We start from the raw sequence: 26,152 nt of genomic DNA on the forward strand, positions 1-26,152 counted from the left end.
CAGCTGTCTTTTCAGCCTTTTCCGCCAGAGCAGGCGCGGCGCCCGCGCGCTCCAGCGGGGAACGCTGTGTCGGGGATGGACGCTCCCGGAGCGGGGCGCTGTGCCACGGGCTGCGCGCACCCCCGCGTCTGGCAGCGCGCTGTGCCGCGCTCTGGGGAGTGTGGGGGGCACGGCGGGGGCGCCACACGCGCTTCCCTACGCAACACTCCTCCTCTGGCTCTAGTGGAAAGTAATATCTGGAGAGGCCTCTGAACAACAAAAGCGTACTGAAAAATACTTGTGCTTTTTCAGAATTAGCTCGTCCATAAGAACATGCAAAGAGGTAGAAGGAAGCAAGTTTCTAAAATTTTACATAAGGTAGGTGAAAAAATAGGGAGTTTTAACCTTTCCCTTGTCTTTAGCCTGCACCTTAGCACCTTGGCAGACAAGCTTTTACTTTGAAATAAGTAACACTTTGTCAAAACAACACACACTGCAACAAACTGATTATATCAATTGAAGGATTGCAAATACTGGATGTTACTCATTTAACAGCAGAGAAACAAGAAATATATTTTATTTGGGTTGGGTTGTTTTTTGTTGGTTTTGTTGTTGTTGGTTTGGTTTGGGTTTTTTACACCTAAAAAAAAAACCCAAACAAAACCAACAAACAAAAACCTGAATAAGACGGCATACTGGAAGGATAATTTACTAGCCTCAGACATACTGATGGCCTCTAAATTTACTGTATTCACAAACAAGACTGAGAAGTACTCGTGTATAGCATTATGAAAACATCTTAACACACAATGGCAACCAAAAAGCACTTGCAAGATATCCAATTGCTTAAGAAGGGATACTGACTAACTATGAAAATCCTGTGATGTTGCTATACACAATCTTCTGTTTTACTGTCATGTGAGTACCAAGTTCAGATACTGCTTGGAATCTATCAAAACATCATGGAAAACCTACCTGAGGCAGAAGAGAGAGAGGAGATTGGCAATAAATATCTTCAGGCATATGGAAGGAAGAAATTGAAAACTGGAATAGATTAGTGCAAAGAACGTTATGGAGATGATAAGACAGAGTGGTACTTTCCCAATCTTTGCTGTCTTATAAGCAAGAATATAAAAGACACAGGGTGTTTAATACCACCTTTTCTCCTTCTGTCAGTCTCACTTTTAATTTCCTGTGGCAGTAAGCAACATTAAAACGTCTCACAGGCAGGTTGCTATGAACCATGCAGTAGATCCTACTTGGATAGAGGAATATGAGATTATTAGTGCTACAGAAGAGGCTTATCAGGAAATATCTGTCCAGGATTAGGTAACAGTGTGGATAGTATCTATGGAAAATAATTACCTGTATGGGCAATAATGATGTCTGTCATTTACTGACAGTTCTTATTAGGATAAAATATTTATAAAGGTCGTTTCACATTTCAAAACAAAAGCCAACCATTATGGAATTGAGGTCTGGAAAGAAACTTCCTCATAGGTTTATTATCATGTAATTGTCCATAAAGGGGTTCTTCTGACTTCAACTAAGTCATGAAGCAAATGGGTGAAATAATATGTCATGGCTATCTGCTGATGCTGGATTCAGGACTAGATGGCTCATCCATTAAAAATCTGAAGATATTTATTCAGTAAAAATTTGAAATCACATTATATCAATGAGACCGGTACATGCAGATTAAATTTATGATCCATGGGGTGTCTTTTCTCATTAAAAATGCAACATTAAATGACAGCTCTATATTTGAGGTACACACTGTGTTCATGCCTTCTACACTGAGAATATAAAAGGATTAAGAACATTTAGTCAAGACTTCATATACTGCAGAATGTTACAGCTTTTAATAGAACGGTGTGCCCTCAATTTGGAGGTGGATTTGATTCAGTTTACCTAAAGGCTGGAAACTCATTGACCTGTTCCTACCCTTTTTATAAGATGTGATTCCCGAAGATGGTTGCTGTGGATTTGAACACTGTGTACAAAACATCCATCAAGTATTTCTTGTGATTTTTACCATACATTCACCTTCAGTCTTTTGGACCTGGCATTTAGAAGAAAACTCTGCTATCTTGAGAATTATTTTCTTGAAGAACCATGCACACTCCCTCCCTTTTGTTGCTTTTTATTGTCTCTGTAATTCAATCTTTAGAAATCTTTATTGCATTTAATATTAATGCATTCATCTGGAACCAGAACATAAAACAGATGTATATAGAGATACACCTATATACATACAGGTTTTAAAATAGAAAATATGCTTTGAATGAAATATAATCTATTATTAATAGCCGGAACTACACAGTTTTGACTAAAAGTCATGTATTAATTGACTGGAATAAAAAAAATATTCCAAGTCATATTATACATTATACATAAATACTAGTACAATATAGATCTATGTGGAAAATCATGCATTTTTTAAAGTAATGAACTTTTTCATGATCTAAAAACTGATTGAATGTATTATTTTCTTGATTTTTTTTTTTTTATTCCCTCGTAGTCTTACTCTTTAAGACAGATAAATTCTTATCCCTTTACTGAATTCATATTATCAGTACTTGGGTAAAGTTTTAGGAAAGTGCATGCAAATTTTAAAACAGATGTCAGCGGGTGCTGGAAAGGAACCAGAGGATGGAGAGTGATGTGCCCTTCTACCAACTATATAGGTTAGTACGTGTTTCCCAGCAGATTTGGCAACGTTCCTAGATACAAGTAGCTTAATATGGAGGTGGCCAGAGGAAGTGCAGGTGTGGGAATTTCACAAAAACTGAAGTCGTGTCAGTGCATTCTGCCCGATTGTGTGCCATCACCCCGGCGGCTACCGGAGGCTACGTGGGGACAGCTTTCAGGGACCGGGCCTGAGGCAAGGGCTGAGGCGAGGGGCGAGTGGAGCTCCACGCAGCTGAGCATCGGCCGCGGCGGTGCCTTTCCCTGAGGCGTGCCAGCGCGTCCCTGCTGAACGCGCGGCTTTGCCTTCCCCTGCAGGGCCGGGTATTAGGGCGCTAAACCTGCCCGATGCCTGGCGGTCTGCCGTGTGTCCCGCTCTGCTTTCCCGCTTTCCCACTCTAGCCAAAGGTGGAGAAGGCGTTCTCCCTTCCCTTCCTCCTTGCCTCCTCTCCGCCAGTGCCTGACAACCCGAGTCATCTCTCCTAGGATTGGAACTAAATAAAAATGTGTGCCCGCGACTGAAAACAAAGGAAGCGAAAGCAAACACGGCGGTAGGGAAGGCTCTGCTTGGCATGACAAACTACAGCAGGCAGAGCTCCTCGCGGCCATTTGGTGTGAGAATCCGCCCAGTCTCTCCCCTCCCCTCCCCTGCCCTCCACCGCTGTGGGGAGCGGCACAGCGCGGGCGGGGGTTCCGTTCCCCCGGCTGCTCTTCCCTGGCGTTCGGCGGCGCGGAGGGAGAGCGGGAGCGGCAGCGGGAGACGGGCCGCCATATTCCTGCACCACGCCTGCGGAGCCGATCCCTTTAAAAGTCGGTCAAGCGCGGCCCCTGCCAGTCCCCGGCAGGCCCCAGCACTGGCAGGTCCCCGGCAGCGGCCCCCCCCCACTCCCGCCGGAGGGGCGAGCGGCCGCGGCGAAGGGGCGGTCACGGCGAACGTCTTCCTGCCGGGCAGCGGCGGTCTCGCCCACCCCGCAGGAGCCGGGCTGCCGCTCCGGGGGCGGGGAGATGTGTGCGTGTGCGGGGCGGGGGAGGGATTAGCGGGCATTAGCACTTCTACGGGAGGTGGGGTGGTCGCATCGGAGGGCGGCGGGGGTGTCGGCGGCCGCCAGGGACACTCGGGGACCGCGCAGGCTGCGGGCGGCGGCGAGGGAAGGGGGGGCAGCGGGGCGAGGGGCGGCTGGGCTAGGTAACGCTGCTGCTGCCGCCGCGGTGGATGTTTCCATGTTGTTTGGTGCATGATTTAGAGGAGAGGAGGAGTTGTCAGCTGCAGGGAGCAGGGATCCGCGCCGCCAGCGGCCCTGCCTTTCTTCTCGCCCCTGTGTGGCATCGAGGCGGCTCCGCCTGCGCGCCTGCCCTGCGGCGGCCTCCGGGCTCTCGAAGAGTGCCTGTGCCCCCCGGGGCCGGAGCGGCGGCGGGGTGCGTGTGTGCGAGTGTGCGTGCGGGTTTAGGGGGGGTGGGGGCTGTGTCTGAACCAGCTAGGAAGAATGACTCTGGAGTCCATCATGGCGTGCTGCCTGAGCGAGGAAGCTAAGGAAGCCCGGCGGATCAACGACGAGATCGAGCGGCAGCTGCGCCGGGACAAGCGGGACGCCCGCCGGGAGCTGAAGCTGCTGCTGCTGGGTGAGTGCGGGGCTGCCGCCGCCCGGCTCGGCCCGCTCGCCTCGGGCCGTCGCCGGCGCGCACCCCTCAGGTACCGTCGGGGCTGCAGCCTGGGCATCGCCATCGCCCCGGGCGCCCTCCGGCCGGCGCGGGGCGGGGCGGGGCGCAGGCAGTCGACAGCGGGCCGGGCCGGCGGCGATGCCCGCGGTGCCCCCACCGCGGGGAGCCACAGGCCGAGTTCTCGCCGCGGGGAGCGGGGCGTTTGTGCCCGCCCGCGGGCTTCGGCGGCGGGGTGGGCTCGGTGTGGGAGGGGAAGCGGCGTTCCAAAATGGAGAGGGGACGGATCGCGGGTGAGTGACGAGGTGCGGGGCTCAGGGCAAATGTCGGGGTGTGTGAGAGAGCGATGGCAGCGAAGCAGTTTAAGGAAGGGACTCGCAGGGGGAGTCGCTGTGCAGATCGATGGTGGCGGGTGTAATATCTGCATTGTTCCGTGAGCTTCAGGAAGGTTGTTAGCTCACCGGTTGCATTTTCTTATTGTGATTTTTATTTCATGAGGTAAAGTGGGTGCTCGGCGTGTGCACCAACTTGTATAAAGAAAATTTGTGCATCTGCAAATGCACAGATGTACATGCCAAGCTGAGAGGGAACCTGAAGTGTGCAGGATGATCACAGGATCTTTAATACCATTGGAATCCACCCACTGGTCAGGAAATACAATCTACCTTATCATTTCTCCTTAATTAAAACAGAGGTTGTTTTTTTAGAGCTGCAATTATGCAGAGATAGCTTTTATTTAACAGACGTACGTTAAAATAAGCCTTTTGAATTAAAATACGCCTGCCCATGTCCAGTGTGATGTACTGTGTCGTGTAATATGGTTTCTGCCTGGGACTCACAGGCCTTGAAATACATTTTCACTGCTATCTGGTGTGTGGATGAGAGGGGATGTTCCAAATGGATGCGGGATGTTTACGGTGAAGATATTTGTCTTGGATCATGTAATGATTTATACTGGGAGAGTAAACTGCCTTTTCAATGAGGTAAGGCAAGTTGAAGCCCGAATATGTTTTAGTGCTTCCATACGAATATGCTATTTCCTGCAGCTTGTCTTCTGGATATGGAGACGAGCGTCGGGATCATTTAACTGTGTGGGAGGGGTGTGGTGAACATCGATGCAGCACTCGCAGTAATAACATTTTGTCTCATTTTGGCCTGATTTTGGTTTATGTCAGTGCATGTTGTGACTTTAAGGATTCGCAAAGAAGATTGCAAAGTAGCTTGCTTAATATTATTATGGATGTTTAAGTATGGTTAATGACGTACACTTGATTCAGGAGAGGCAGTTCGTAGATTTGATTTGTTACTTAGGTCCAAATTGTCTCTGTGTTTTCCTGATTTTTCTTGCAGTAGTGCTAGAGACTTCTCCCAGATTTTCAGAGATGTATGAAATTTACTAAATAAGACTAGTATATGTTCCCTAGAGAAAAGATTCAGAGATCCACTTCTGCAGTTGGGAATGCAGAGCTTGTGCTGCTTCACGAGGTCCTCCCACTGCTAAACAGTTGTGGCATTGCTTTGGACCAGATGGTACTTGGTGACTTGAGGGACTATAGAGGAGAAGCCAACCCATAAAAAGGGTTAGGGAAAACTCTTTTGTGTTTTGCATTCATCATCAATGCCAACTTCCAACAGGCTTGTGAAGGCATAAGCGTAAGAGGGGTGAACTTCCGGCTGCTCATACTTAATAGTGTATCTGTATACTTGGGTAATAAAACTAGTACAGAAATTGTTACTGTGCACACATTTTTGCCTTCTGTTTTGTCAGCCTCTGTCATATGTTAGACTGAAACTGCTTGTCCACGGTTGGATTTAACACTTAATTGTCTTGTAAAACACGGTGTGGCGGTGAACCACTCTTGGAGTCTTTGTATTGAGTAGGGATTCAGGATTCAATTTCTAAACAAATTTTAGGGAAACTTCTTTAATTAGTGTGGTTTTTTGCACATTAGCACTTTTTTTTTGAGTCACTTTCATTGCTTCCCCAGCATAGGAAATTGCTCAGTTGTTAAGTTTGTGTTGTTTGTGTGGGTCATTCATATGATTATAAGACAGACAAAAACATTTTAAAATGAAAAAGTATTCATTAAAAATGCTAAGGCTGGTAGCGTGAAAACCATCTGAAGCTGCTTAATGTCGCTTGGGTTTTTTTATATTCAATAGACCTTTACTGTCCCATTATGTCTCTTACACCCTTACTTTTAAGGAGAAAAATCACTAGTGTAAACATAAGCAAACACGTTTGCTTTGGTTTTTCTTTTTTTTCCTTTTCATTTTTTTTTGTCAGAAGTGCGAACTTCCCAGTTTCACTGTGTAAAGTATTGTGGGTCTGAAAAGTGGGTTAAGGGCTTTTAAATATTGGACTGAAGGATATTCTTTGGCTCATAAAAAGAGCACTAGCACAATTTAAGCTGAGCCTTGTTAAGTGACTGTACATGTTTTTCACACTTGTTGCAAGTGCAAAGTAAAAGATATTATTAACTCAAAAGGTTCTAAGGCACAAACAAGTGTATCTGTGCCAGGTTGTTTTCTTACACTTGTTTAAAAATTAGATGTGCACACGTAAAAATGTATATATGTAGCAAACATTAAAAAAAATTAACATTTTTGGATCAAGAGAAAAGGTTTTTTTCCTCCTTAACTTGCAAAAGAGATAGTGCTTTCTTGGAAAATTAGTTTCCTCTTGATTGTTACTGTCTGACGCACACAATGTGCTCGATACACCATTTTTATCTGTTAATGATATCTTTTTACTTCTCATGGAATCACAGAGTTCAAAATCTGAAGTCATTTGCAGAAAACTTTTACTGTGTGCTGAGATTATTTTTAGGTATTCATTTAAAAATAAACATTCTATGTGATTAAACATTAAAATAGCACTTTTAGGTACTTTATTGTACATCATTGCTTGCTTTTTTAAAGAGATTAGAACAAGATAAAGCATATTTTTGCTGTTGTGATTCTGGAAAGCCAGAATCAATAAATATGCACTGAAGCATATTACATGGTAGTAGTTCGGCTAACACAAGTTGGCTGTAGTATTTCAAGGCACTTTGGAACACATTCAGTCTTCCACCGAATTTGGTTTTAATCTCTTGTATTTTCCAAACTCTTCTGGATTTCATTACTGCTGAACACTTTGCAAAACCTTGCGAATGTTCTCCAGAGCTTACAGTTGTTAATATCCATCCATTGTTTGCTGTTAGCTGTAAAAACACATTGTTTTTGTAATTAGGGGGGAAAAAAAGAGGTGTTTTAATGTTTTGTATTAGCATATGTGAATGTATGCTTCATGCTTGTACTGTAGGCATATATATATATGTACATATTTATTTTTAAGTAGGAAAAGCTATATGCTGTAGTTCTATGTATATAATTTTTCCTTGTCATCCATGGAACTTTTACATGGTCTCAGAAAGCAGCATTTGAGCCTGCATGACAGATTTTTGCCATAAACCATCAATCTGAGACATCCTTTGCCTGTAGACTATATATATTATACGCTATTTTCTCAGTAGGAAATGCCTTGTGTATCTAAGAAAATAATCTGCCAGTATTGTGCTAGCTATGCCTACGTAACTGCAAACCCTGGCCAAATGAAGCACTGGAGGTGTGTTTGACAGTGCTGTTTTGCAGCATTTTGGTTGGTGTGTGTCATAGGCAAAGCATGTTTTTTTAAGGGAGAGGTGTTTCTTATGTTGAAGATAAGTAGATATGTCAGTGAAGAGACTGGCGTGATGTGAGTGTCCTTCTATTCTGTGTGTTAGCAAAGGAAATAGGTGGACAATAAGCCATTTGAATTGGCATGAACAGCAGTCTTATGTGAAAAGATGCTTTTGAACGTAAGGTGAAACAAGCAAGCTTCCTTATTTTTCCTGTAGTGTGTATTTGTATCAGTCTGCCCTACTCTCACACTGAGCTCTTTCACGTAATTTAGGTAATTGACACAGTATATATTTACAACTGTTAAATGAACAAATAGTTAACCTACATCGTTAGGTGTTGTAACTAGATTATTAAATATCTCTTGTTTAGCAGAAGCTGTTTCTGAGGAAATATAATTTCAATTTGGATGTAAAACAGCTTGATATATTCTTATATAGACATATATGTCCATATATAAAAATATCTTTTTTTTTCCCTGTTAGGAAAGCACAAATCATCATTTGGATATCTGTGTGATAATGTGAAGAACATATATTTAGAAAATAATTAGGAATATATTTATTTTTAGTGCATCACAAGTGGATACTTTGTTTGCAGCCATTGAAAAGGGTTTGTTGCTTTTTTTGTTTTTTTGCTGCTTGAGAAGTAATCTGCACCCACTGAAGTTAGTAGGAACTACCTGAGGGTCTGAAGAGTCAAAGAATTCAGACTGATTTAATTTTATTTAAATGTCAAAGAGCCAAGTGACCCCAAGTTTGTGTGTTACACTGACAAATACAATAATAAGTGTAGGATGAAAAAATACATATTGAGCAGAAAAACGCTTTGAGAATGGGCATTTGACTGTGTACTGCGAGTTAGGAAATAATAATTCTGCTCCTTTAGTTGCTTCAAATTGTTTTTTCTGGTATATAGTGGTATATATACAGCAATTGCATAGGGAAGAGCACTTCCTTGCAATCTCTGCAAAATTAATCCTGGGGAGGTGTGAAATAAAGTAAGGTAAATATGTGATTAATGGTGATCAGCTTTGTGGCAGTAATAGAATGCTATAGACACTGAGCATTTTTTCCTTACCCAGCTGAATGATGTAAGACTCAGGAAAAATCTGTTTCTTGTGCTTGAATGCTACTGTGTATGAACAGCTGTTAGAGAAAAAGTATCAAAATTGTTCAGCATTCATGTTTTATTTACTGTAATTACCAAACCGGGCAAGAACAAAGAGCAGGGAAGCAGTAGAAAACAAGGGAAGAATTAGCATGTAGGAGAAACTAGGAAGCCCTATACGTGGTGTTAGCTGTAAAGAAGGAAGCATGCGGCAGGCTTTGAATATTACTAACTCTATGCAAAGAAATTAGATGTATTAACACTGGATGGCAGAAGTCTAAGATATACCGTAATTTGAGAAGTTAAACTTTTTCAAAGTTACTGGAGGAGTTCCAGGAACAGCACAAACGTTTTTTCAGGCTAAACTAAAGTTTAAATCTTAAATATTCTGAAAGCACATTGTTTCCTCAGTAAGTAAAGCTGATCCAGAGACTAAACTGAAGGGTGCTTGTCTACAAATTTTTGTCCTTTGTAGGTTTTCAAAGGACAAATGGCATGGAATAGTCAAACTACTTAATTTGCACACTACGCTTAGTGTTTAACAGTACTGTAGAGTTTTATCCCAGTACCCAAAGCAGATGCTGTTGCCAACAGGAAAGTGCTGTTGGTTTCATTTTGCATTTGAGAAAGTGGTGTGGCTATTCCAGAAACAAAAATAAAACCCACCAGGAAGATTCCTTCTTTGTCCATCCATTAAGGTAGAATCATCTGGAAAACTGATGGTATGAACTGTATGGTTTAGGTGAGCCGCACTCTGGTGGTTTGGCTCACCTTTCTGTGATAAACAGGTGGTGTGCAATATGTGCGTTGCTTGAATAAAGGAACAGAACATCAGGAAGTTTATGAAAGCGAAAACACCTTGTGATTCAATAATTTGAAAAGATAGAGGCTGTGTCACTATTGCTTCAGCACAGCTGAGCTGTGTGTTGACACCTTCATCTGTGAGCTCTGCTGTTTGTAATTTAGATTGACCTGCTTTTTGTATGGAAGATGCATATATTAGGAATGAATGAGACCATACAGTTTTGGCTAGTGCCTGAGTCTGGGCCTGTTTTTGTCTCAGAGCAGATATGTGGATAAAATGTTTGCCCAAGGTCCTGTCCTCACTGATTATCTATGTCTTTTGTTTTCTATCTAGGAGAATGTCATGGTAGTCCTTCTTGAAGTATTTTGCGACTCAGTCCCAGCTGTCAAAAATCTGTTGAAGGAGGATTTGTTTTTCCCAAGGGAAACTGTGGAAAGGGCAGTTAAATTTTGACATACATTATATTCCCCCACCCATACCTGGTCTTCTCTTCTCTGAAGAGATGAGTGCAGTAAGATCCTTAACTCCTTTGATGTTTACTGTACAATGCACCTCTAATCTTAGTATCGCCAAATGTGGATCAGAAGGGTGTTTTCCCAGATGGGGTTAGCCACTTTCAAGTTAGATCCAGGATGGAAGCTCAGGTTTTTGTTCTGTAGGAACTTGGTGTATCTGGATGTGATAGAAACTCAACCTGCTAGAGATTCTTTCAGTAAATGGGAATCAAGTTAAAAATTACTAGTTTAGTTACGATACAAGCACGAAATCCCATTCTTGATCATGGTTTTACAGACCATGTCTTAGGTACATTTTTAAACTCTTCATTAGGGAGAAAATATTTTAGATTTAATAGTATTGGGTCTTGCAGCACAGACTATACATTACTGCTTAGTCTTGCTAATGTGTCTGTCATGGTATGTGAGCTATGTGCTCATTGGCCACTATCATACTGCTTCTTGGTTGTTGGCTAGTTCATTCCTCCACCAGCTGCAAACTCAAAAGGAACGAGAAAATCTTTGTCAGGAATCTTTGTACTGAATGAGAACATTTCTGTGAATTAAAGAAAGTTGCTTTTATCTCGTTGTTCTGTAAACCCACCACAGGAGTTTTTAAATCTTAAAGTCTTCAATGTTAATGGTAATTATCTTGCTTGTATTAGAGAATATTGAAAAAGAATTCCGAAAGCTATTCCAGCCCACATTTCAGGGTGAATAGAGTCATCCAGAAAGCCAGATGGAAGGCTTCTGTAGCATCAACTGCTTACTTAGAAGGTCTGAAAGACTCAAATGCATAGAAGTCGGAAAAGATGCTGTCAGTCTTTGATTTTTGGGAATTGATCATGTTTGGAAAACTGAGGATCAAGTATGGAATATATATTTTGCTGATACTGAGTTTACAAAGCACTGTGTCAGTTGGTCTCATAGACCAGAACAGTAAAAACAATGGAAATTAAATGCAGAAAAATAAAGGCATCGTTCATGTATCTTGCATAGATTCTTCTATAGACATCCAGGTACTTGCAGCATCTGATGTTTGCCTTTTTGGAGTCTGCTGTCTAGATGGTGTTGAAATGAAACATTTCTGTTGGTAGTGAAAACCTTTCAAAGATGACTTGCAAAAAGGAACAATAGAAACAAACAAAAACTGCAAACAACCCCAAAATACTCCTTTCTAAAGTTTGCTTTAACTCACTTGATCTTTTAGGAGAGAAAATAATGATACTTACAGTACTTCTCACTTGTATTTCTTTTTGTTTGTTTTTAAAAAGGAAATAATAGTAGCCTGGAAACAGAGTCAGAGTGTGGTTTTGCTGGGGAAAAAAGCCCAAAGAATAAAACACATGTTCTTACACCAATATTTGCATAGCTCTGGTTAAAGTCTCATTTGCTTCTTTTAATTTCTTGTTTGTGTGTTAATGGAACATGATGCTTTGTCACTGTTTTTGAAAATACTTCATGTCAGTTTAGTCTGTCCTGTCCTGAGACTGACATTTTTTATTAGAGGTTTTTATGATGTATGCACCTGGTCATCATTAACGATGACAGGATTGGTAGCTTAACTCAAAGTGCAGGCCACCAAGCAGCTGTCTGACTGACTTTCGAAGACTGCTGACCTTGCCCATTATTGAAAGAGAGACTTAGAGATCCAAGTCCATTTATTTCATTACCATTCTCCTAATCCATCCAAACTCCTTTTAGGTGAATTTTTTGGAGGGGTTTCATCTGGGAAGTTACAGGCGTCGCACGTCATGGTGAAAGGATTTAGTGTAAATTCCCCATGACAAACACTTGAGAAACTTTTTTCAGTCTCCCAAGACAGGGAAACCTCTTTCGCAGTGCTAAAACTCAAGCCAAAACTCAGTCTATAATTTAGCTTTAGTCTTTAAAGAGTATCTGTTCCATGATCTAAAGATCCGTTAAAACATATGAAAGACAGGGATATGATTATAGAGTCAGCCAACAGGCTTCACAAAGGACTAACTGTGCCCAACTAATCTTATGGCCTTCTATGATGGAGTAACTGTATCGGTGGACAAAGGAGAGCTAGAGATGTCATCTCTCTAGGCCTCTGTAAGGCCTTTGATATGGTGTCCCCTACATCATTCTTACTGTTAAAGTAAGAAAAACAAAAACAAAAACAAGTTCGTTTCACTTGTCACAAGATGGACTCTTCAATGAATAAAGAACTGGCTTGGTGGCTGCATCCAAAGAGTTATGGTCAGTGGCTTAATGTTCAAGTGGAAACAATAATCAGTGGTGTCCCTCAAGGAATCGTGCTGTTTAATATCTTCATTATGACATAGGCAGTGGGATTGAGTTGTACCCTCAACAGATTTCCAGGTGCCACCAAGCTCAGAGGTGCAGTTGGTACACTTGAGGGAAGGAAAGTGGGCCCATAGGAACCTCACAAGGTTCAACAAGGGCAAGTGCAAGGTCCTGGGTGCATTGCCGCTGGGTTGGGGCAACCCCTGACATCAGTACAGAGTGGGGGATGAATGGATTGAGAGTACCCCTGTGCAGAAGGACTTGGGGGTACTGGTGAATGAAAAATTGGACATGAGTGGGCAGTGTGCACTTGCAGCCCAGAAAGCTGGGGTATCCTGTACTGCATCAGAAGTCTGGCTGTTAGGTCAAGGGAATTGATTCTTCTCTGGTGAGACCCTACCTAGAGTCCTGTGTGTAGCTCTGGAGTCCTCAGCACAAGAACAATATGGACCTTTTAGAGTGAGTTCGGAGGAGGGCCATAAAAATGGTCAGAGGGATGAAGCACCTCTCCTATGAAGAGAGGCTGAGATAGTGTGGGTTGTTCAGCCTGGGGAAGAGAAGGTGCTGGGGAGACCTTGCAGCAACCTTTCAATCTACAAAAAGAGTGTATAAGAAAGATGGAGAAAGACCTTTTGCCAGGGTCTGTAAGTGACAGGACAAAGGAGAACAGCTTTAAACGGGAGGAGGGTAGGTTTAGATTAGATATTAGGAAAAACTTCTTTGCCGTGAGGGTGATGAGGCACTGGAACAGGATGCCCAGAGAAGCTGTGGATGCCCCATCCCTGGAAATAGCATGAGATTTTTTGTAGTGTGTTCCATTTCCTCTTGGTCTCTCTTTATCTCATCATTGAAATGGTAAATAAATTAAAGGAGATTATAAATATGTACTCTGATCAATGAAAAGATGGATTTCATTTAAGTGAATGTCCTGGTTTAGCACCTGATTTCATAGGAAGGTAGAACAGACAATTTAGGAGTAAATTTGCATTCATCTAAATGTAAAATTGAGTATTATCAACAAACTGAACAAAGATTCACTGTAATTACTGATTTTCAGTAAATTGACTGGCAGCATGTTTCATGGAATCACAGACTGGTTTGGGTGGGAAAGGATCTTAAAGATCATGTCATTCCACCCCGCTAGCATGGACAGGTACACCTTTCACTAGAGAGCAGGTTGCTCAAAGCTCCATCCAGCCTGGCCTTGAATGCTTCCAGAGATGAAGCATCCACAGCTTCTCTGGGCAACCAGTTCCAGTGTCTCACTACCCTCACAGTTAGCATCAGTAATATTTTGACTTCTAAAGATGGCTTGTCTTGTAGTCCTTTAAGCTTGACTTTTAATAATGTTGGTGTTGATAGGAATCTGGAAACATTGTCTGTCTAGAACAGTTTTTGTTCTCTTGGGGTTTCTTTACTTAATCCCATTAATTCTTGCCACTTACCTGTAAGACAAGAAAATAGTGAATTTAGATTCACTGTGGTTTTGTTCTGTGTTTGGCTGCACAACAAGAATAATACACGACTATTAATTATTAAATCTAGTTAGGGTTAAGAACTAGACTCACGGCAATCTCTAAAGATTTTAGCCTTTGAACCAAAATCAGATAAACAATGTGAACAGATTTTGCTAATAGCTTAATTGTGGCTGTATTCTCTATGACAAATGCAAACCTCTGAGGCTGAACAGTGCCTCATATGTATGCCTCTAAGTTGTTTTCTTGAAGAAATTTATAACACAACCATTGTCTGGGTAGTGACATTCTTGTGCCTGTATTTTTTTTGCTAAATTTACCACCATGTTATATTAGTGCAGTTTTCATTAGGTTATTCTGAGAAACTGCTTTGTCTGATGTTTTGATTTACAGATTTTTTTGGTCTACAGTTTCATGTAGTAAAGTGAGAAGCATAGTATTTAAATATTTAGATTGTATCTTTTGTCTGTGGAGTTTCCAATAAATAATATAAAACTAGTAAAGCAGGAAGCTTTTGTTGTCAAAAAAGATGAAATATGGTGGGATTTTTTATATGGTAATTAGCAAAATTACTCCGACAGGGGGATGCAGAAAGAATCGTGTCTTGCAGGATATACCACCTAAGGAGTCTTTCTGCTGTGCCTTTTGCAATTGGACATGTCTATCTTGTATTGGCCTTTTTAGCCACCAGCATGCCTGTAACAAATGTGGGTAGAGCCTTTCCCAAATCTTCATTCATGAAGCCTAGCCATGATGGGCAAAATGACTTTATATGACTTATCAAGCCATTAGGACACATTCTTTTGTTAGAACAGCTTAAAAAAGGGGAAAAAACTGTCATGACTACTTTGTAATGCCTTTGCTTTTTATTTTAGTTGGTTTTATCTCCAATAATGACACTATTTTCTGGAATACTCTGTAGCTGGAGTTCTGTGTCTGTTTGTTTTGTCGTGTTTACATGATACCAAGCTACTTCTGCATAGTGAAGTACACAGTTTTCTAATACCTTCCCATTTCTGTGCAGCTTTTTTTTTAATGTGCACAGAGAGTCAGAACTCTGGGGAAGTAGTCAAAACAGAGCCATGAGCAAGACATATGTTTATTTCATGATTGAGTATATCTGTCTTATTTTAAACAATATTTCAGCCTACCAATCTAGACTGTAGTTCAGGTATAGTGATATTAATTGTATATATCACTGTGCTCAATAGCTCTCAGGCTTGTTTGTGTGTTTTGGAGGGTTTCTTTTTGTGGGGTTGTTTTTTTGCTTTTGGGTTTTATTTTGGTTTGGTTTGGGGTTTTTTTGGTGTCATTTTTGAACAGGTAGTGTGGGTTTTTTGAACCAAAGTACATGGTTATTGCACAAAATGCCAGCAACCTGTCTGATAACCTGTTTGTTTTATTTATTGTGGAATTTGTTTTCTGATATTAGATGAAGCATAAGAGATAAAGTAATTGTACTACTCACGTTTTAAGTTCATCATCTTCATGAACATTACATTTTTTATCAGAACAGAAAGAAAAGACTCCAGTATCCTGTTTCTGGCTCAGTCTGTGAGTGGTTCTGCAGTTCAATTCTAACTCTGTAACTGTAGAGTAGTTTTCTGATCCTTTAATCACTTTGTTGCTGTTTTTTGACTCCTTTCCAACTCAGTGTCATTACTGAAGTACAGATCATGAGAATTGAGCACTGAAGTGTGTATACTTTTTAGTACAAGTACAGGAGTACTGCTAGTTGAAATACCACTGTTAAGGTGTGTTCAAGGAATGCAACAGCCTACTGAGCCATGACATTAAAGTATTCGTGTTTAGATGACTGACTGCTGTAACTTAAATGCTCTTCTAAATAATTGCTTTTTAAGGCGGGTTCATTAATTGTTTGACAAGCTAATATTTAACAGTATTTATTCGGAGCACAATAATTGCCTGTTTCTGTTTTATAAGTTATTCTAATATACTTTTCAACATCATATCTTCTTCATTATTTACGAGTTAACAGCTTTTGTGTTACCTACAAGTACTGTCAGTAATAATATTATGGTTTTATTCTGTCTAGTGGGTGAATATTTTTAAGTTTCTTACCCCAGTCTTAGTATTGTTGGGGTCCTGTTTAGAAGACAGCTGCCTGTTGAGGACTTCTACTTATGTAGTTTAGTACTTAACTGTTTAAACAACTGTTTCTTGGTGCCTGCTGTGTTGGTTTGTTGTATGATCAGTTGCTTAGCAGATGCCTAGTTCCTCAAAACCACTGACTTTGTGCAGCAAACCATCTGAATGCAAAAACTGCGTAGGTCTTGGTATGCAATCTCTTCCCCTCAGCTCTTTTCCACCCTTTGGGATTTTTTGGGTGATATTTCAAGAGTCAGCATGACTTCCTAACACATATGTTCCTTCCAAACATTTGGTAAGGTGTGTCTGGACCCTCATGAGTGAAAGTGTTTTAACTTTAGTAAATCTTGTGTAATGTTTGTCTTCAGTGAGTGCTCTTTCATTGTCATTGCAGATGTGGTTTGTGCTTTCCTAACAACGAAACAGAAATATTTGCAAATTTTATATATTTTTAATTTTTTTAATAAATATGAAGTGTTCTATCGCAGCAGTTCATTGAGGGACCACTGTGGTTTTAAGTGGTCTTGGCATTACAAAAAAAAAGGAAGGGAGGTCTTATGTGGAGCCTCACTGTTCATAATTTGACTCTATTAAAAATGCACCAGATTTCCCAAGTTTCTGTCTTACCTATTTCAGTTTTCTCCTTTAACCTCCCCTTCTATTCAGGCTAGTTTTACTATTTTTCACTTTTTTTTTTTTTTGTTTTGTATAATTGTGGCTGTCTAGGCTACTTTATAAAATGTTTTGAAATTACTCTCAGTTGTTCCTGTTTTAAATCTAAATCCAGTTATTTACACTTCTAATTCTGTCAGCTTTTGCTAAAATAGCTCTCATGAACACAACATACTTATAACATACCTCTACTACTTGTGTTGAACTTCTTTTGTTTACACATAGCAAATGGTGTACAGTCGTAATCATATGCTCCTGCAGTTGCTTTTGACTGTGTTTCTGACACATGCCATTTTTCTTAAGAGATATTTCTGTGTGGTGCCTTTCTTGTTTAGAAATCAAAATTTTTAAACTTTAGAAGACCTTTAGGATGAGTTACATGGCCCTGGGAAATGATACTTTTCCCTTTCCATGGAAGTGTTTGAGGAACCCCACTTGCTCATCAGTCACATTAGCTGTGACTTTGTCATCTGCTACAGCAGCAGCTTTTGTGTCAATTTTTCTCAACTAGAATTTAAACCAAAAATATGAAGATCACCAGCTACAAGCCAATTTTGAAGTATAAAGTAAAGCTAATCATTGAACTTTGATTTGTGTAAATGTTTTCTTCAGTTATAACTCCTTTTTCAAATCTACGTCTGTTTTATCAGCAGCTCTGTGGGTTTATCACCTAGGTGTCTAAAATGTTTGTACAAACAGTTCAATCTCTCAATTTAATTTGGTTATTCCTTTAATTTTAATCTTATTTCAATTTTTCTGCTAAATAAAGGCAGTCCCCTCCATGTCCTCTGCTTTACTTACAACAGTGCAAGGATACTCTGACCTCTGCCAGCCTGCCTTTCAGAATGCTTTTCCTCCTTTTCTAACAATGAAAGTTGTACCAATTCCGTAATTCCATCTTCTGCAGAAATCCAGTGACTAATCCCCAGCACAGAACACTGTCATGTATTCTTTGCCTGTCTGCAAGTTCACCTCCAGGTTGTTCTGTTTTCTTCTGGTTAGGAACAGAAATTTTGTTGGAACTGGGTGTCAGAATGATAAATGTGGGGTGTTTAGGTATTTATAATTCACAAGATTTAGAGTAATTAGTCTCATGGAGTCTACCAGCGACACATGTACCATTTATTGTTGTTATTGCTATTAAATACAGTTGAGCAAGCCCCTTGAGCTATTCACAGGAACTTGGTTGCATCCAAATAGAGTGCACTCTAATGGCATAACTATCCCAGCTGTCTGCGCCTACACCTCAGGGTACCTGCGGGCTTCTCCAGTGTACTGCATGCACTATGGTCATGGCTCATCCACCTTCGGAGCGCTGTATGACTGTACAGACTATATGCCAGTGCTTTTGTGTAAGGGTTGGTGCTTGGAGAGTGCTGGCAGCAGTTGCTTAGCTTTTCTATGAATTACGAAAACAGCTTCAGGTTGTGCCTTGAGACACACTGTCTCTAGAGGCCTGCTGTAAGGAGTTCTGCATCTTCTGCAGAGGGATCGGATCTGTCCTTAAAAGCTGAGTGCTCCTTGTTATGAAGGACAAAGTGGATGTTCCAGGACTTCACTGCGGTTTGGAAGAGTTTGGGATGCTTACAGGGTACTATCTCCCACTTACCATTATCTAACTATCAGACTTTCATGGACAAACTTAATCTTACAAAAATCAGGATTTGAGGCCCATGAAACTGCTGCTTGCCTGTTGGACTGTGTTTTCTTGTTTAACTACGGAGATCAGCAAGTTTTTACGTGATTTTCAGATGTGCTCTGACACAGTTTACTGAAGCACAGTCAGGACTTTACTGACATAGATGCAACCTAAACACTATGGTAAAAAAGTTTCTTTGTCTACTAGAGCACTTAGCCCTCTTCATTCTGCCTGGTGGGCAGTGAGTTTGAGGTTAGATTCCCCAGTACAAGAGAGGGAGGCATGGAGTTTCTGGAGGGATTCCAGCAAAAGGTGCCTAAGGTAATGAAGAGACTTCAATAACTCTACTGAAAGGAAAGGCTGAGAGAGCTGGGACTGTTCAGCCTGGAAAAGACTCAGGGAGGGATCTTACCAATTTATATAAATATCCAAAAGGAAGGTGCAAAGAGGACAGAGCCAGGCACTTTCTGGTGGTGCCCAGTGATAGGGCAAGAGGCAATGGGCAGAAGCTGAAACACAGCAGGTTCATTCTGAACATCAGGAAACACTTTTTCACTGTAAGGGTGACTGAGCACTGGCACAGGTTGCCCAGGGGGCAACCTATCTCTGTCCTTAAGGGATATTAAAAATATGTGGACATGGTCCTGGGCAGCTTGTTATAGGTAGGCCTGCTTGAGATCCCTTCCAACCTCACCCAGTTTGTGATCCTGTGAAATACAATGATTGTGCTGCAGCATCGTATTGCAGATACAGATCAACTGAGTCACCACTTTACCCTGACCTGTAATCAATGTGGGGGAAATCCCATGGAATTCACGTTTCATTACTCTGAACTCACTTATCAGTGCTTATGGGTGTACAAAGAATCATTTTATAGGCAGTCCTAGGCCACTGTGACCAGGTACCCGGGGGGGGATATCAGTTAAAAACTTTGTTAAACAGTTCAGAGGTCTTCCAGCAGGCTTCCCTGGGAGTAGCCATCTTTGCTGCTTAAGTCTGTCTGGGAGACAGCAGGGTAGCTTGCTACCCTGGGTTGTGGCCTGGCACAGGGCTGTCTTTCAGCTGATCCCTGAACATCTACGGAACTGAGACAGGCTGTGCCTTGAAGTAGTTGATTGTAGGCTGAGGGCCTGATTCAGTGTCAGTGTTCCTAGTGATGTCACTTCATTCTACATCGTTATGTAGGGCATTTGTGGTTCTACAGGTTTGACAAAAAACTGAGTAGACACAGCAGGATTGAAACCATCCAACTTGGATGCACACACTCTGGCAGTGTCTTAATACCATGTGTAGTGCATGATGCTATGTGTGTAAGCCCAGATCTGTACCAAAGCATCCTGTGAAGTGGCACTTGGATGAGGTCACAAACTCAGTTGTTTTGCTTGTACTCAAAGATGCTGTCTAGTGTCAGAAACTCCTTTTGCACAAGACAAATTATTTCTAGATAAAAAAAGTAACAAGAAAAAATAGTCTCTTCTCCTGCCCTCTCAATACTAGGTACTAACAGAAGTGTGCTGCAAAGTCAGGAGATTATTTGCAAAGATTAGGATTAATCCTCACTGTGTACATTCATGAAAGAAAGAGATGGAAAAGAGTTGTGATCGTCTACAAGGAACGGTGCACCAAACATGTTTCTTCTAAAACACATACCAATAACTTTAAAATAGCCAGTCTGTCCAGTTAGTTGAAAAGATTGGGAGTAAGGAAGAAGGGCACATACTGCATTCTGTAGTTCTGCCATGCTCAGGCCAGGTACTGGAGTGGCAGAGCAGCCAGCTCTCGATAGAACTTTACTGCCCAAGCTGACAGGACTTTATTCTGGAGTATGTAGATGCCTGCTAGAGGGCCTGGTGGCTTCTCTCAAAGAATTTGTGGGGGTGGTGCGGAGGAGGGCCACAGGCTTGCATGTGGAGAGGCACCCACTTTCAAAGCAACAGATAGGTCTACTCCCACTGCTTTATAGCATTCTTAAGGAACCCCCTTCCTAGCTGGTGTTTGAAGATAAGCCTGTACCATACAACTGACGGATGTGATGCACCACGTGTTCCATCTCCAGTACCTTAAAGCATCTGATGTCTTGATGTCCACTGATGACTATGATGTCCAGGAGAGTGATGCATGAGGGAGGCTGCAAAGCACGCCTTAGCTCTGTCTTTGTTGGCTTTACTACAGGGAAGAATGAAGATATTGGTATGGTCTTATGGTAAAACATGTCATACAGTTCAGTTTGGGAGACACAGGACATTTGTCAGGCTGCACTGCAGTGGGTGGCCTAACCTTAGCCCATGAGTAGGTCTCTCTTTTAATATAAAAATGCTGCTCAGTGGTTCTGTGGAAACTAGGCAGTGACATCCTTGAGGAGGGCTGGACCTCAGAGAGCTATAGCTGAGATTGGCTCTTTGGTGTTATTTCTAAAAACGGACTCATTGGGTTTTTTCCATTTCTGTAATGCTGTGTAATGTTGGGGTTTTGTTTGGTTGGTTTTGGGTTTTTTAAGTAGTCTTCAGAGCCCTCAACCTATACAATTTCTTTGCATCTTAACCTGTAAAATCAAATGATGGCGAGTTGTTTCCTACGCTCTCCTGAGATTATTCCAGTAATGGCTATTAGTTGAGTCAGCTGTTTGGGGATATGCTGTTTTCTTTCCTTTCTTTGTGAAAACCAATAAATGAAAGGAAGGCAAAAGGCATTTGAATGCTGGATTATCTTTTTACCTGTCCTTTCTTAATAGCTTGCTTTAAATGTACCGATGCCCTTGCTTTCTGCAAAGGTTTGTCTTTTAGTCTTACCTGTCCCCCCTCTGAATAAGGTATATTTAAAAAAAAAAGAAAAGAAAAAGAGAACACAACCTCAAAAAACCAAATTAATTCTATAAAACAAACCAAACAAACCCCCTTTCATGTTTTGGAATAGAAATGGAGAAAACCTTAGAGCTTTTGGCGTTCACTCTTCCTGCAGCAGACCATAGTGAACTTGCTTGTTTTCTGGTGTATCTCACTGTGATACCTAGAGACCTTTGTTCTGTTCCCTGCACTTCTCTTGCACTTGTCTGAGAACAAATACCATGTCTGTGGTGCTCCTGTTGGCTCTGAAACCACATTGGCTTTCAGGTAGAACTCCTTCTGCTATAGCGGGTATTAGTCTGTTCAAGAGTATTCTTGCCAGGATTTTGCCAGCAATGGAGAGCAGAGTAATACCACAGTAATTGGAACAGTCTGATTTAATTCCCTCACCAAGGCTTTCGATATTGTGAGCAGAAAAGGTCTATGGCAGATTTTGGAATGCTTAGGTTGTCCCCCCAAGTTCCTTAAAATGATCATCTCACTTCAGGAGAATCAGCACGGCCAAGTCAGATACGGCAATGCACTTTCTGAGCCCTTTCTAATTACCAATGGTGTGAAACAAGGCTGCGTTCTTGCACCAGCCCTATTCACAGTCTTTTTCAGCATGATGCTCCAGAGGGCCACAGCAGACCTCAGTGATGAGGACGGTATCTACATTCGATACCGTATTGATGGAAGCCTTTTCAACCTAAGGCGACTGAAGGCCCACACCAAGACCTTAAACCACCTTGTCCGGGAGCTGCTTTATGCTGATGACGCCGCCCTTGTTGCCCACACAGAAGCAGCTCTGCAGCGTTTAACATCCTACTTTGCAGATGCTGCTGAGCTTTTGGGGCTGGAAGTCAGCTTAAAGAAGACTGAAGTTCTCTATCAACCAGCACCTCAGGAAGTCCCCCATCATCCCCATATCACCATTGGCCAATCAGAGCTCAAATCAGTCCAGCAGTTTAATTACCTAGGTAGCCTCATCTCCTCGGAAGGTAAGATTGACGGAGAGATAGACAACAGGTTAGCAAAGGCATACAGTGCCTTCGGAAAGCTTCATAAAAGAGTTTGGCAAAATGAACACTTGAAGAAAAGTACAAAGATCATTGTTTACAGAGCCATTGTGCTGTCTACTCTCCTTTATGGATCTGAATCATGGGTCATCTACTGCCACCACCTGCGTCTCCTAGAACGCTTCCATCAATGCTGCCTCCGTACAATCCTAAACATCCACTGGTCAGATTATGTGACTGTCATAGTTTGAAATTGGCCCCCCTGAGAGGCTGGGGGGGCTCAGAGGTGATTGGGTGCCAGGGCAGTGTTCCCTGGAGAGCCAGTCACCACTCATGTTGTTCGCTTCTGCTCAAAATCATATATCACAGCACCGGAAGCTGTTGGCAAGGGCAGTCTTGGTTGTTTTGCTGTTGATGTCTGCTGCATGTAGGTGGACTAGGCTGGGGGGTGCCTGGGCTCCCTCTCTTCCCCTCCAGGGGGCAGTGGGGAGCCCTGCGACCCCCCAGCTCAGCCTTTGGCTAGAGTTAGAGTCAGCATTTGGAGTGTGTGCTGTGGAAGAAGAATTCACAGCACCTGAGGTAAGAGGAGAGAGATAGGCTTTGCAGCCAAGCCTGGAGCTGAGCCAAGAGACTGGGCTGTGGAGGTAGGCCTGGTGCTCGGGAGAGGAGTCCTGGGCGAAACTGGAGACGAGCCAAGAGCTCGAGAGTTGCCTGCCGAAGCTGACTGGGGGCAGCTGAGAACTGATGTGGAGGAATGAAGATTCCAGGATGTGGACGCTTGATAAGCTAAGCTACACTACAGCAGCTTACGAACCGAGGTGAGACACCGAGAGGGAGGAATCACCAGCAGCAGGAGAGCAAGGACTCGAAGCTATCTTCTTGGACTTCATGAGGAGGAGAGACTACAACAAACAACTGCTGGAACTTGATGAGGAGGGAGTGTTCAGGAGCCCAGAACACTCCCACAGCAAAAGACTGTGTTACATATCAGCCTTAAAGGCTGCTCCTTGACTAAAGTTAAAGGAGGGGCTTGAAAGGACTGACTGATAGTAATGTAATATATATATATAGTTGCCTTTAGTTTGTGTAGTATTTATTTGTGTAAATAAATGTATATACTTCCCCCTTCCCCTACAGAAGCCTCTGGCCTGAAAGTTTCTCTCTGGTGTTAGGATAAATTGTTGAGAAGGGGTGGGGGAAGCCTAAAATTTGGATTTTAGATTTCTAATGTGGCTCAAACTGCCACAGTGACCAATACATCTGTTCTAGAACAAGCAGCAATCACAAGTATTGAGACCATGTTACTGAGAACGCAGCTGCGTTGGGCAGGACACGTCTCCAGGATGAAGGACCACCGCCTCCCTAAGATCTTGCTTTACGGTGAACTTGCCGCCGGCTGCCGCAAGAGAGGAGCCCCGGAGAGAAGATTCAAGGGCTCTCTGAAACAACATCTCAGCCTTGGCCATATTGATCACCATAACTGGTCTACTCTGGCCTCCAATCAGGAGGTCTGGAGACACACCATCTATAACGCTGCTGATGCTTTTGAGAAAGCACGCAGGATCACCCTTGAGGAGAAAAGACAACGCAGAAAGAATTGTGCCTTGCAGAATATACCACCTAAGGAGTCTTTCTGCTGTGTCTTTTGCAACCTGACGTGCCTATCTCGTATTGGCCTTTTTAGCCACCAACACGCTTGTAAGAAATGTGGGTAGAGCCCTTCCCAAATCTTCACTCGCGAAGCCTAGCCATGACTGACTGTGATGAAGTACCTCGTAATATCTCAGATTTGCAATTGTAAATGAAAACTTTACCCTCCTGCCATTCACCCTTCAGATTCAGTTGCCTTTTCACAGAGAGGGGGAAAATGATTCTCTGTTGAAGTCTTTTTGAAGCAGAAGACCTCCCTGAGCAATCAGTAATGCAAATTCTGAAGTTCAAAGCTTTCACAGTAATCTTGTTATCAATTTCAGGCAGCTCTTTAAGTCCATCAGCAGGCAAGGTAGATTATTTTTGTGGTTCTGTGTTATGACATAAATGTCATTTAGTAGTATTTCCTCTTTTTCTTAAGTTTATGGTAGCTCTGTAACAATAAGTATGTTAAACTGCTTTCTCTTCTCAGTAATCTCTTTGTAATTACGGTGTTATGAGTTGCATTTCAGAATGATGCTAGAAATGACACAAAGCTTTATTCCTGGATCAGTTAATGAATCTACACTCACCATCATTTCTCAGACAAAATGATGATTCAGACTGGTCTATGGTTGGTTTTGGTTGGGTTTTTTTCTTCCCCCCTCCATTTTCTTTGTGGTGCTTTTAATGCTGTAAGTTAACAGGGAATGACAGCACCTTGCCAACTTTGCTATTTTTTTGTGATCCACTTAAAATAATCATTACAGTTTGTATTGTGCTACATGATTCTTTTTCTAAATGATAAGGAGTTTGTCTTCAACTCAGGCCTTCATGGATCATTATCTTACCTTCACACAATAGCTTTTCTATTTGGAAGAATGTCATACTAAAATCCAAATTTTCAAGTAGGGGAAGGAGAAAGGCAGGAGTTGTTACTTTCGTGGGTGATGCTATTCCCCTCTCTAGCACATCGACTGAGATAGAAAAGAGACCGAGGTACCAATGCTACCAAAGAGGCAGAGTTTACTTTACATTGGACTTGAAATTCTTGCCTAGGAGTATGAAGACTTTCATGTCTAAACCAATACTCCACTAAACATTTGAACTAAACTTCACATTTAAATAGTTGGGAACATCTTCTTGTTACAATTCCATAAAAAGTGACTATTTATAGAAGTTCCTTTTCATTATTGCTATCACATACAGTCAGGTACTGATGATTTTTGTGGTAGCAGTAGTGCATTTTTTTTCTGAAAAACCTTACTCTGAGATATATTTTAAGGTGCTCTTATATTTGGTCTAAACTATGTAGTCATACCAGTATTTGGAAGTAATTTTGACTAATATTTTAAAACTTGTACATGTAAGATCCTGTCACTCCTCTAGAAGTCTTTTTAAGGGCACCGAAATTCAGTAATTTATTTCTGATATGTCTAGCTTCTTTAGTTACTGGTTTCTTACACTGCAACTTTCTGCATGCTTGCACAGCAGACTGCATATGTTTGTCTTCGTCATGCCATACTGGGTCGGTGAAGAGTCTGTTCAGAGAGATTGCAGAACTCCTGGAGAGAACTGTGTCCTCTGCCAGCAAGCACTTCAATCCTTATTTGCCCTTGGACCTGATTTAGAAGCCCAGACAGAATAGGGTGAGTGAGTAAGCACGTGTGTAAATAGATAGAACTGATAGGATCAGAAGCTGAGACTACCTTTTGTTCAAGGGTGAGAACATGACCACTTTTGTTCTTTTATCTGATGATGCTTCCTGCTTTTCAACACGTGGATGGGGCAATACAGGGCAGTGTAGGCTGACAGTGAATTATCTTGAGAGGTTGAATTTGGGAGTTTGATTTAGTCAAACAAGAGAAGGTAATTAAAGTTTTTCCATGTTCCATATGACTTTGCTAAACAGTAAGCTGTTTAAAGTAGCAGGGGTTATTTCCTCCTCTACTTGTATTTTGAAGCAGAGAAAATGTCCTTGCATTTACACCAGGCTTGCTCTGGTAGACTGACTTGTCAGATGAGCCTCTCTGAGGGGCTGTTGGCTGTACTGCAAAGCCTGACAGACTGGGAACTCTGAAAGCTTAAATACAGTACCAAAAGGAAACATTAAACATAGTG

At 42.0% G+C, this 26,152-nt stretch overlaps 1 protein-coding gene across 1 annotated transcript in view; it reads left to right on the forward strand.

The window, feature by feature from the left end:
* Positions 1-3,829: 3,829 nt before the first annotated feature.
* Positions 3,830-26,152, forward strand: part of GNAQ (G protein subunit alpha q) — a 136,979-nt gene continuing 114,656 nt past the window's right edge. Inside the window, exon 1 of the mRNA XM_027713756.2 lies at positions 3,830-4,287. Within this exon, the coding sequence (XP_027569557.1) occupies positions 4,152-4,287 (136 nt within the window). The 5' untranslated portion in view covers positions 3,830-4,151. The remainder of the gene's footprint in view (positions 4,288-26,152) is intronic.

This window comes from Pipra filicauda, unplaced genomic scaffold, assembly GCF_003945595.2.
Source record: "Pipra filicauda isolate LSUMZ 115617 unplaced genomic scaffold, ASM394559v2 scaffold153_size1761393_pilon, whole genome shotgun sequence".
NCBI lineage: Eukaryota > Metazoa > Chordata > Aves > Passeriformes > Pipridae > Pipra > Pipra filicauda.